At 48.0% G+C, this 12,777-nt stretch overlaps 1 protein-coding gene across 1 annotated transcript; it reads left to right on the top strand.

The window, feature by feature from the left end:
* Window positions 1–4,316: 4,316 nt before the first annotated feature.
* On the top strand, window positions 4,317–10,595 carry CHCHD2 (coiled-coil-helix-coiled-coil-helix domain containing 2). Its single transcript, XM_015413648.1, has 4 exons — window positions 4,317–4,515; window positions 7,790–8,027; window positions 9,223–9,376; window positions 10,257–10,595. The coding sequence occupies exons 1-4, from the start codon at window positions 4,466–4,468 to the stop codon at window positions 10,265–10,267; spliced, it is 453 nt and encodes a 150-aa protein (XP_015269134.1). The 5' UTR covers window positions 4,317–4,465; the 3' UTR covers window positions 10,268–10,595.
* Window positions 10,596–12,777: the final 2,182 nt, after the last annotated feature.

The following is a 12,777-nucleotide window of genomic DNA, read 5'->3' on the forward strand; positions in this document are numbered from 1 at the left end:
GACTGAGTTCACAGGATTCCTAGCCCCCTCACCAAACTACAATTCCCACCATTCTTCGGGGTGTGTGTGTCCTATTAGGAGGTATTTTTAAATTATCATTTTGTCGCTTTTTTCAATGCACCGTGGCTCCACGGTGCAACAAGGGGCTTAGACAGAAGTAACTCTGCAAACCCGACCGCTAGGCCCTCGTTGCCAGGGCAACCCAGGAGGATGCGCGCCGTGCCCACGTGCTGCTCTATGACGCCACCGCCAGCGGGGAGACCCTGGGCCGTCTCTGATCGCCGCCGCAGGCCACTTTCGGCGGAGAGCGGCGACCAGGCGCGGGCATGGGGCGCGGGCGGAGCCGTACGAGGGCGGCGACCAAACCTGCCGAGGCCCTGCCTGTCGCCCCGGAGGAGTCGGCCTCCTCCTTGGTTTCGGACGTAGAGGCGGAGCGGGCGGATGAGCTGCGGGAGGCGGTGGCTCGCGGCGGGCCGCGGGGCCCCGGCTCGGGTGGGAAGGGCCGCAGCCGCCGCGAGAGGGAGCAGCTCACCAACTGGCCTGTCCCCGCCGGCCACGAGCGCAAGATCGCCAGCAAGATCCGCGCCAGCCAGACTAAGCGGCGCCGCAGGCAGCAGAGGACGGGCGGGGCGCGAACCAGGGGGCCGGCCAAAGGCAAAGCGAAGGTGCGCTCGGGTTCCTACAGCAGGAGGACCCCCAGTGCTTGGGCGTGCCCGTTGGGGTGCATTAGCCCCCATTCCATGTCATTAAGCTCACCAGGAGGGGTCCGCTTGAGGGCAGTTGTTTATTTAAAAAATTCCTGCCCGTGCAATAGTTGTTCTTCCCCTTAGGGATGCCAGCCTCCAGGTGGGACCTGGGGATCCCCTGGAATTACGGCTCATCTTCAGGCTACAGAGATCAGCTCCCCTGGAGAAAATAGATGCTTTGGAGGATGGACTGTGTGGCCTTGTATCCTTCTGAGGTCCCTGCCCTCCCCGGGCTCCATCCCCAAATCTCCAGGCGTTTCCCAACCTGGATTTGGCAACCCTTTCCTCCCATCCCCCACTAGTGGCCGTGGGGGGCGCTGGGAACCCTATATTCCTCCCGCTTTTCAGGGAACATCTGCCCAATTATGCAAAGCCCCTTCACATTGGATCAGTGCCCCCCCTCTTTCCAAGAATGCAATGGTTAACGGTCTCATAGCACACCTGCCACTACAGATCTCATAACCCCACTACTACCATTATGCAGTGATGCAGCTGTCCCCCCCATCACTAGTTCTCCTTTGAGTCTTCCCCATACTTCCAGGGAACACACACAATAGACACACACACACAACAGATGCGCCACTGTCATTTCCCTGGAAACGCACCTGCTCCAGTTATCCCCCTCCCTGCACACACAGGTTAGATCCATGGAGAGAACAGTCCAGATCTCATTCATGCATTAAAGTGTTCTCCCTTTCAGCAAATGCAGTTAGTACACACATATTCCCACCCCATCACCTCGCTCCATTCAGGATGGCTATCGTGTTACCCTAAGCAGCGTAATGCCCTTCAAAACCCATTGACTTCCGTGGATTTAGAGGGGTGTAACTCTGCTGAGGATCGCAGTCTAATTTTCCCCTCCACCTCATACACAATAACACATTTCCTAGTAATAGAATGCTACAATCTGTAAAAAAAATATATATGCCCCGGTTTGCAGCTCCATTCACCCTCCCCTGTACAACCCCATCCCCATCCTCGTCAATAACATCCCCCACTGCCATCAGTTACCCTTCATGCAGTAGTGGACCTCTATGGGCAAAGTCCACCCCTATGACTGTAGAACTGCCACACCCCACTCAGGTGTGCCACTCAGGTTGGGCCTATAGTAATGTCTCTAGGTAGGACAGCACAAAGGCCAGTTTATATCTAGCTCAGTAAAGGGAAAACAGAACTCCCTCTTTAGCTGCATAGGTATGTGCCATGACTCCTGCAAGGCAGAAGAGCTCTGAATCTGTGGGTCCACTAAATCCCAGAGGGTACATGTCAGTGAGAATTAACAGTGCCAGCCTAGATGATCCGTGGGCCTGCCATCACGCCAGGTATCTTTTGGTTTGTTGCAGGCTGCAGAAACAACCGACGGCTGAAAACCTTGCTCTGCAGCTGAAGAAACCTCCACCTGGATCTGCCCTACTGCAGGATTTACACTTCTGAGTCCTCCTTGTCCTCTAGACAAATGCCCGGTTCCTTTGAACAAACAAGGAACCCTGTCTGTTCAATAACATCAAAACACAGGGCGCCTGGCCAGCATCCTCTTGTGTTGTCGCATCTATTTATATTTTATATTTATTTTAATCATGTTTTTAAAATACTTGCCAGCCAGCTTTCCAAAGGGAACTGTTCCCGAGATGACAAAAATCAAAGTATGTGTTGAAATGCAACACTCTGACATCACTCTAAAGCTCCGTGCTCCAGTCTTCTGAAAGGTTATTTCTGAATGAGTATAGGAAACCCCCTTCATCCTTGCATCAAAAAATTACATTTAAGAGCCTATAAGAGTGAAAGTTAATCTCAGAAAGCCCCAAATTCTGAGTTTCTCCTTGTTTTAAGTTCATAAGAATGCTTCATGGATCAGATCAGTGTGGGTTCATCCAGCATCCTGTTGCCAACTCAGTTCAAGAGAACCCACGAGCAGGGCATGGAAGCAATAGCTGTCATCTTTTTATCTCTGTCTCCTCCCCCAGCAACTGGCATTTACAAGGACAGACGTTGGGGCAAATCATAGGGTTGCCAACCTCCAGATGGTGGCTGGAGATCTCCCACTATTACAATTGATCTCCAGGTGACAGAGATCAATTCACCTGGAGAAAAGGGCTGCTCTAGAAGGTGGATTATACAGCATTATACCTTGCCGAAGTCCCTCCCCTCCCAAAACCCCGCTGTCCGAATCCTCCACACATTCAATCCAATACACGTTTATAGCAAAGAAGTATTTATTGAAGTAATGAAGAAAGCTGGTACACAGGAAGGAATGCAGATTGCAGGCTGCTGGTAACATACATGTGCAGTGGGGTCAGGGAAAGCCAGGGAGGGCAGAGATTGATGTACAAGGTTACACAGAGTTCATTGGCAGCTTGCTGACACCCACTCTCCTCAGGCTCTGCCTGCTGAATCTCCAGGAATTTTCCAGCCTGGAGCTGGCAACCCTGCAGATCAGCCAACTTACAATGGCGGCACTTGGCTCAGCCCCATGGTGACATTAGTACTATCTGCTACTCCTGGTTTGGTCACATGCGTGCAAAGGCAATACCTACAAGAATAATAGTACCAGCCAAACATTCTTAGAATCGAGCTGCCTGTCACCTTGACTCTGCCTGCAGCAGGCATCCCCACACTGTGTTTAGGAGCAGGTGTAAATTAGGTCTCAGTCCCAGACGACTTCAGCATGATCTTATGCATATCGATTTGAAAGTCATTTCGACTGTTTTGCAGCCTAGTAACTCCTCTAGAGAGAGGAACAGAACTGAGATGAACGTTGAGAAGATACACAATTTGAAATGAAATTACATGTTTCAGTGCTGCCTCTGGGCTTCTTGGGATCAGAGAATCATTTTATTTATGTTTGTTCAAATGCCCCCACTGGGACATTTCCCTGTAAGGCTGTATCTGGTTCTGACAGAGAAAGCTTCGCCAGCCTGGTTTCTCTGCTGGACAGAAGCTGCAATAGGAGGAGGAAGCCAAGGTTAGAAAACAGAAGTTGGCCTTTAAGCTGGGTTCCCCTTATTACCTACCCCCCCTCCCGACTGAGTCCATTCCCCTTCAAATTCCTGTCTCCTAACCAGTGTTCCCTCTAAGCTGAGTTAGTGTGAGCTAGCTCACAGTTTTTTAGCCTCCGGCTCACACCTTTTTGAATTTGCTCAGAGCAAACTAATTTATGCAGCAGCCAAATGGCTCGCTCGCAGCTTTAATGCCAGCAGCTCACAAAGTAGAATTTTTGCTCACAAGACTCCACAGCTTAGAGGGAGCATTGCTTAACCTTGTTTAATTTATTTCATTAGATTTTAGACCACCCTCCCCTTGCCAAGACTCACGTCGGTGTACTTTTTAAAACAATAAAAGCACACTAAATTGGCCTAAAAGATGGCGCTAAAACCCTCCTGCCCCTCTTATGTTCATATCGAACGTAGCCCCTCCTATTTCCAATAGGGGAAGGTAGAGCCAGGCCCCGCCTCTCGTTTCGTCATCGCCCTCGTCCCGCCTGTTTCTCACATGGGGGCGGGGTCAATGCGTCACTTCATCCGTCTTTCACGGCGCATGGCGGTGTTAAAACGCGCAGGCGCAGCTGAAGCAAGGTGGAGTTCTTTTTGCGCGTGACCTTGAGAAGAAAGCGGGGGAAGGGGTTGTAGGCGGACCGGAAGCAGGAAAATACGCACGTCTCGGCGGAGGTGAGGAAGCCGGAGAGAAGAAGCGAGTCGAGGATCCAGGTTCTTGCCGTCGTCATGCCTCGAGGAAGCCGAAGCCGGACTTCCCGCATGGCCCCGCCGGCCAGGTAAAGGCATGGGGGCGCCAGAGTGTTTTGAGTTAAAAAGGGGGAAAGCGGGGGGTGCGTTGTGCGTTTGTTGACGAAATAGGCCCAGCATGGCTGTAGTTCTCATTGGGGGGGATCCCAACCACTCTCCAACTAGTCTTTCTCTAACTAAAAGTGGCTCTTCTTCCAAGGGAAGAGCTATTTAATTTGGGGGAAAGCTCCTTGGAACGGAGAAAGGTTCGAACAGGAGCAAAAAGTAAACGTGGGGTCTAATTATTTTAGTAAAGCAACTGTGCTCAGCGGAGTGGTAGGATCCACTCCTAAATTTTGGAATGTAGGCCCGTTGACCAGAGTGGAGCCTCCCGTTGCGTAAAGAAGCGTAGGATTGGACAGTGTTGCCTTTTCCTCCTTTTCCGTGTGCATCAGTGTGGTCAGGGCTATTTATGGGCAGGAACGCACGGGAACGGAGTTCCGGCTGGCTTCAGAGTTGGCCACGCCCACTACAGCCAAACCCTCTGCGTGCCTGGCTACAAAGGGAAGGCCTGGAGCGTGACCCCCGGCGACTCCGAGGCAGGCAGGCCAGGGGGCTCCCTGGAAGGATCGGGGAGGCATTTAAGTGCCTTCCCCAGCCTGTCCAAGGGCCAGTTTGCCCGGGCTCCCTGCAGCCACAGGGTGCTCGGACAAGCCAAGGGAAGGCCTATTATGCTGATGAGTTTCTGCTGGGCTTTTTCCACACAAAAAGCTCTGAATATGGTAGTAGCAAAACGTGGTGGCTGAGTGTTAAATGATGAATAGCTGGAAGGGAAGTAAAGGGTGAAGGGAACAGAAATGGGGTGATGAAGACATTTGAGGGGCACTCAAAAAGAGAATAGAGAACTTGCAGCAGTGTGTGGGGAAGGGGTGTTTATTAATAGGCAGTGTGCTGTTGTAGTTAGTGTTTGGTTAGATCAGGGGAGACTCAGGTACAAATCCTTGGGTGCCATCAGTCTTACTGGGTAACTTTGGGCCAGTCTTTCTTGCACAGTTTAACCAGTTTACAGTGTTCTTGAGAAGGTGATGAACCATGTATGGCCTAACTCTCCTTGTAGGAAGAGTGGCATAAAAATGCTCTAAATAAATAATAATCAATGTTACATGAGGCTTCCTCAGGCTGATCATATCTGCATTTTAAAATGTTTGGTACATTTTTGCTGGGCAGGTGATGCTAGAACTGGTGCTGGGATTGTATGGGCACTTCCAGAAATGGAACATGGAAGTGCTTTGGACCCTTGTAGGCTGCAGGGCTGTTCTCCATACTGTCCAAACCCTTGCCTTGGAAGGGCTTATTGGGAGAGGCAGTTCTCCCAATAGGGAAGGCCAAAAGGGGAGTCAAGGGAGGAAGACAGAGATGAGCATCTTGATCTTTAACTCTCTTCCTTCTAGGATAATTGTTTTTTGCTCCAGGAGAGAACTATGCTGCATTGATTAAAAACACAGCAAGCCTTGTACTTTGCCTTAAACAGATAATATGGCTTGGACCTCCAGAGCTCAGTATTAGTGGTACTAGTGGCTGGGTGTTATGAGGTGTCTTGTCTTTGGTATCTTTCTCTTTGTTAATAAACAGAACTTCTCAATCAGATTTCTGCATTGGTTCTTATTTATCTGCATTGCATGCATGCATCACTATACATCCAACAGTTTATGATTCCTTAGCCGTCTCCTTTGTAGGAAGTTCATAGGGCCATACCTGCTTAGCCTTGGTATTGATCTCACATCTGCCTTCAGCCCACTGTCGAGACTGAAGTGATAAAAAAGCAGGAACGTGGCCTCCTGTTTAAAAACATGAAGATTCTTGCATTTGTTTAATGTTTTCTCTGTCCTGATGAGTGAGGCAGTTGGGTAACAGGCTGTGAATATTTAACCAGTTTAAAGAGGCAATCTGTTTTGTAACGTCTTCTGTTGGCTGCTTGAAAGAGCTGGTCTTAAGGGCATATTCCTGGTAAAATGTTACAGGTATCTCTCTTCTCTAGAGAGAAAAAAAGGCAAAAAAAATGAATTTTGGGGTTCTTGCAAGGAGTATCTGAGCCATCTGTGATGAGAAGCACACTTGTTGTTGATCAACATGAAGGGAAACGTGTATGCATCCCCGTTTGTGGCTTGAATAGTGGCTCTGTCATGCAGATTTCAAAAAACAATTATGTGTTCCAATAAGGAGAGGCAAACTGCGAGTCTTTAAGGGGCTAGATTCACATGAACATAGGCAGATGTTCTGTATGGTTCGCACAGGTGTGCACCCCCTCCTTGTTTGCACATGGGGGATTACTCATAGTCATGTGATCCTACCCTAAGATTCTCCTCTGCTTTTTATTAAAAGTCGGTAGACACAGTTAAGTCTTGACCTGGATGGCTCAGGCTTTCTCTGTCTCATCAGATCTCAGAACCTAACCCTGAGAGCCAGTTTGGAGTAGTACTTAAGAGCACAGATTCTGATCTGGGAGAACCGGGTTTGATTCCCCACTTGTCCACATGCAGCTGCTGGTGTGACCTCGAGTCAGTCACAGGTTCTTTCAGAGCTCTCAAGGGCAGTTCTTGAAAGAGTTCTCTCAGTCCCACCCACCTCACAGGGTGTCTGTTGTGGGGAGGAGAAGGGGAAGGAGATTGTAAGCCACTCTGAGACTCCTTTGGGTAGTGAAGGTACTTGGGATCTGGTTAGTACTTGGATGGTACACTACCAGAGAAGTCCAGAATTGCTACACAGAGGCAGGCAAAATGGCAATGTTCGTTTCTTGCCTTGAAAACCCCACAGGGTCACCATAAATCAAGTCTGACTTGACAGCACTTTCTGCCACCACCACATGCAGTAAGGTTTTGCTGGTAAACATTCATGTGAGCAAAGGTTAGGTGCTGGGATATGTGAGGTTTGGTATTTAAATTTTTAGATTAAGAAGCGGGGACAGATCTTGGTTCAAATCCCATCCCCCATGAGTCATATGCTGTCTGTCTAACCTCTACCTCAAGATTTTTGTGAAGATGTGAGAAAACGTTGTATGCTGCACTGAACTTCTTGGAGCGAGGGCAGGATAATAATATAATACTGCTCTTTAAATGGGAGGCCACATTTCTGCTTTTTCTTTACTTCTGTTCCACTTTATATTGGCAATAGAGCAAAAGGTTGTTAGCATTTGAAGTGAGGTCAGCTGTTATAGGAACATATCTCTAGATGTCCTGGACCCTGTTTAACAGGGAAGTCCGTTTAAATCTCATCTCAGTGAGTGGCGGGCAGCTTTGAAAATGCATTTTTTCCTTGCCTTCACAGCCGTGCGCCAACAATGCGAGCAGCTCCACGACCGGCTGCACATGCTCCCGTCCCAGCACCTGCCCCTGCATCAGCAGTGGCTTCTCCTGCTCCCCGGCAGCCTGGCCTGATGGCCCAGATGGCCACCACAGCTGCTGGCGTGGCTGTGGGCTCTGCTGTGGGGCACACACTAGGACATGCAATGACTGGAGGGTTTGGGGGCGGCTCTGATGCTGCACGGCCAGACATCACTTACCAGGTAAGTGCGGGGAGGCTGTTTTCTGTTTAGCTGGTTCTCACAGACTGCAAGTCAAACTTTGTCTTACTTAACTCTTGTACCACCAACAACAACACACACCCCAAAAAGAAATGATGGGAAGTTGCTGGGCCAGCACTCCTTGTCCAAGGAATGGGTTGCCCAAGGAACTGGGCTTCTCTTTTGGGTTACCAACAGGTTTGGCTGGTAGGATTCAACTTAGGAAAGTTCCTTTGGTGTCAAAGACAGAAGTGGGAAATAAATGTTCCTTGGAATAAGGCCCCATAGTTGTCTTTATATCAAGGGTATTTGGAAATCTGAAAGAAGAATGCACAACACCAAATGTTGTAGCCATTCTGCAATAAACTTTTAAAATCTGTGTTGAGAGAGAACAGAATTCTAAACGATGTTAAGAGTAGGTTAGCTCCCAAGTTTCTTGGTTTGCTTTTAACCTCAATGCTTTAGGAGGACAATGAAGGCAGCAAAGTTTCCAGGCGATACACAACAGAGTTAAGCAAGCTGCAGACCTGTGAAGAATCATAGAGAAGGAGACAACTTAGAAATCTCATTCTGCTTTTCAAAATCTCGTGAAGGGTTGCTCGATCAGGTTGATTTCTCGACATATAAACTTCCAGCTGAATCTCAGCTGACCCCCAGTGTCCTGAGGTTTATGAAGCATTTCCCACCTCCATCAAGGAAGTTTTTTGTAAAATTACGAGAACCCCTCAAAAGTTGTGTTTTTCTGCACAGCTGGCATCTCCCCTGAGTAGGCAGAAGCTGCCGCCTTGTTAACCGATGGCCTGATGTTGCCATTGCCATCACCCAGACGGGCCAGCCAGCTTACGAGTTGGTCTAGTTCCCATAGCAATGGAGATGGAACAAAATAATACTGGCTAATTTCGTCAAAAAGGGGGACACTGCTACATAAACTGGACTAGCTGCTTTAGGACCAAATGTTGAGCATCCTGCGAGGTACAGTAAAACTGATTTTGCTTTCGTTACTTAGCAGGATGCCTCGCTGGCAAGATGTCAATATAGCAAAGGCACTGGAATTGGGAAATCTTGCCGCTTTTAGAATGAAAATGTTAAAACTTTTGCCGCATATTCTTACATTTTTGCTGCATGTTCCTTCTGGCAAGTAGTTACTGGCTTCAGACACCCCTCCTGCCATCTTATTTCTCTTGCACTTCCTCCTCAGGAGCCGCAGACAGCCCAGCCAGCAGCGCAGCAGTCTCAATATACACCTTGCCAGTATGAAATGAAGCAGTTCCTGGAGTGTGCCCAGAACCAGTCGGATCTGAAGCTGTGTGAGGGCTTCAGCGAGGTCTTGAAGCAGTGCCGTTTTGCAAATGGTAAGGACCATATTTGGCATGGGACAGGCTGTACCAATCACTGTAGAGCTCAGAGGTGAAAGAAATAACAATGATGCACTGATTTGGATTAGTAAAATGCCAAAATACTTAGGCTCTGCACTTAAACAGGTGCTATTTTAGAAAGGCTGTACAGTTTCCTGAAGAGTATATGCTCTCTGACCCCAGTAACTGCTGGACTCTGGAGGCAAGCTTTCATAGTCAAACCTGGTGCCTTTCTGGCTCTCTCTACAGTTAACTATGTGTGGGGGTTAAACACTAGCAAAGACTACAAGTAAGGGCACATCAGTATTTCCTGCAGGCTGGGTACCCAGGCTGCTATTTGGAGTCTTCACTAAAAACTATGTGCCCTACTGTCATTGCCTCTAGTACCATTTGGGATCTGAAAGAATGCTGTGCTAAAATTTGAACTAATAACTTCCTTTGTAAGAACTGGAAATGTTTGAATAGATAAGGGTTGCCTTCTTGTCCCCTATTGCAGGGCTTTACAGCCTTACAAAGCCTGTGGGCACTCTTAGAATTTTGAGAGTGGGGAGTGGGTGTCACCACAAAATGGTTTCTGTGGAGGGCTGGGGGCCGCTCAGAAAGTGTTGGAAAATTGCAAGCTGAGCATCCTCCTACTATGAAGTCTGTTGTTTCTCTGGTCTCCTGTTCCAGCAATGTGTAGGAAAGTCCAGGTTGATTCTGCTTTGGGGGAGAGGCAGATGGGCACCAGGAAACCTAGCATTGGGCCAGCGGGCACCGTGTTGGGGATCACTGCCTGATAGGGTAACACAGTCGTTTGCTGAATGCGTTGAATGATCTCAGGCCATTGGTGTCTGCTGCTCATCGGTGTCCTTCTTTTGTTCTTCTGAATCCACAGGTCTAGCCTAACAGAGCTGAGCAGAGCGAAGTCCAACTCTGTTAATGAAAGATGCCTCACTAGTAAAATTCTCTTTTAAAGTCTAAAAAGCTGTCTAGCATTTCTCATTTGTTTGCGGCCAGCTGTTCATCCATTCCCCCACAAAGAGCATGGAGTGCTTCCCCCCGTGGAGAGGATTGTAGTGGCAGAGTTCAGCATCTGTTGGTGGAGGGGTGAGCACCAGGCTTCCGGATTGTATCAACAACGCTGTCCGTCCTTGCTCGTCTGCCTGTTAGTTGTGTGCTGACTTGAGCTGTGGAATAAAAGCTGAAAACCGTGTCCTGAAGTGCCTGATCTGTCACTAATGGTGGGGGGACTTAAGTTCTTCAGCCTCTTGATTGTAACGCGCAAGAGGTGTGGGAATTTCTGCCTTAGGCCTTAACTCTATTAAGCGGTGGCCTCATGGAGAACAGTGTTTTCCCTTACTTGCTTCCTCATACGACAAGCACCTACAGTTTTCTTCAATGCACAGAACTATCAAAATAAATGGGGGGCAGGAAAAGCTGGAGTCTGACCTGCATAAATTGTAGAACTAGAATAAACCTACCACCTAAGCATCTTAAGTGTTCTTCCAAACAGCCTGCCAGGTACCAAAAGAAATCAGATGGTAGTGAAATCAGTGCCTTAGAAGGCTTCAGATCTACCACAGGAGGACAAAAGTTAACAAAGATGAATCCTTACAGGAGTGGGGTGAAAACAAGATGACTGTATCTTTGCCTGGGCAAATTCTACAGCTGGCTTTGTTTAGGTAAACTACAACAAGATGGAATTTGATTTGCTTTTGTGGTTATAAAAGGGGTAGAAGGAACAGCCACATGCATTAATATATTGCTAATAAAACATAGGCTGCATGTAGCATAACATTCTGTACCCTGTACTTCCCCACTGAGGGTCTTGAAGGGGCTTAAAACTTAAATACCATGGAAGCAGACCATAAATGCAAACCAAACAAACTTGGTAAAGCAGCCAAAGTCGTATCTAATAGAATCCTATAGAAGCAGCATTTGCAAAATGCATGCCTTTCTAGATTTGTTAAAGTCTGGTAATGTAGCATCCTCTTCACCTGGTACCTAAACAGTAGAATACATGGAGGAAATTTGAGAGAGGAAGTGTGGCAGTGCAGAACTGCCAGCCACCCCATCCTGCCTCCGTTCCAAGGCTACATTAGTAATTGGGCAAGCTCATATTTTAGCATTGTTAAAGCAGTGGGTAGGACTACAGGTGAGCTAGGATAACTGGTTAGCAACAAATATTCCTCGCACTCTCCTAAGAAATTCTGGGCTGTACCTCCCTATTAGTATGTTGGAGGAGAGTTTTACGGATACCATTATGAGAAGACAAGAGTCACTTCAAAAGACAATCATGCCAGGAAGACTTGAAGGCAACATGAAAAGAGGAAGACCCAACACGAGACGGATTGACTCTGAAAGAAGCAAGGTGGTTTATCAATAGTAGGATGTTTTGGAGGGCATTGATTCATACGGTCGCCATAAGTTGGAAATGACTTGACAGCCCTTAATACGCTCTTCTCTGTACACAACCACTCTTGCATTTCTGATGGTGCAGGTTTCACCTGGCTGCATCAGTAGGCTACACACAGAGCAAAAGGGCTGTGGGAATAGTCCAATTTCATCTGAAGGCCTGGCTGTGGCAGTGACTGATTATTTCTCCCCTTGAACGAAGAAAGGGTTAACTTGGAAACAGTTTTCACTCTGGATGGGAAACGGTAAAAAGGGGGAAAGCTGCTTGTAGTTCTGCACGATCTCTGTAGCAGTGCCCTTTTGTTCTTTATATATTTGGTCATGCAAATGCAGTCTCACGGTGGTGAATCTAGTCCGTTTCTCCTTGAGCAAAACCAACATACCAGAGCAGATTTATGCATAACTGCCTCATAACTCTGGTGGCTAAACACCTGTCAAAATACTAAGGGAGCTTGCTCTGTCTCCACAATCATACAGTACTTTATGCCCCAGACTTGTAAAACAAGTGTCTCCCCCCCAAAAAAAATATATAATTCTGCTTCTTGAGTTCAATTTCTTCAAAGGGTCTCTTCTTTCAATAGACACTCTTCCAGTTTCTTGGGTGGTGTGTCGATCAGCCCAGAAAGCAAATGCGTTGATTGTAAGAATGTGGAAGGAGTGCCAGTCATCACTTTCCCAAGAATGTTATCCTGATGGTGTTGCAGCTGGGTTGCAGGGATGGTGGCCAAGTTTTTCTGTGGCCTCTGTTGAAAGGGGTTTTTACTAGCTCTGTTGCAGAAGACTTGTCCTCCTTTCTACGATGGTGTCCCTTATGGGTTTTGAAATGTACCCTGTCCCAAAAAAGATTATGGTATTGACTGCTGTACCAGTCAAAGTTTAGTACAAACCAATTTCTGCTCTGATGGTTAGCTTAGGCCAGTGGTGTCAAACAGGCAGCCCGGGGGCCGGATCAGGCCCCTGGAGGGCTTCTATCAGGCCCGCAGTGGAACTGGCTGTCTTCT

This window comes from Gekko japonicus, unplaced genomic scaffold, assembly GCF_001447785.1.
Source record: "Gekko japonicus isolate JY-2015 unplaced genomic scaffold, Gekko_japonicus_V1.1 scaffold452, whole genome shotgun sequence".
NCBI lineage: Eukaryota > Metazoa > Chordata > Lepidosauria > Squamata > Gekkonidae > Gekko > Gekko japonicus.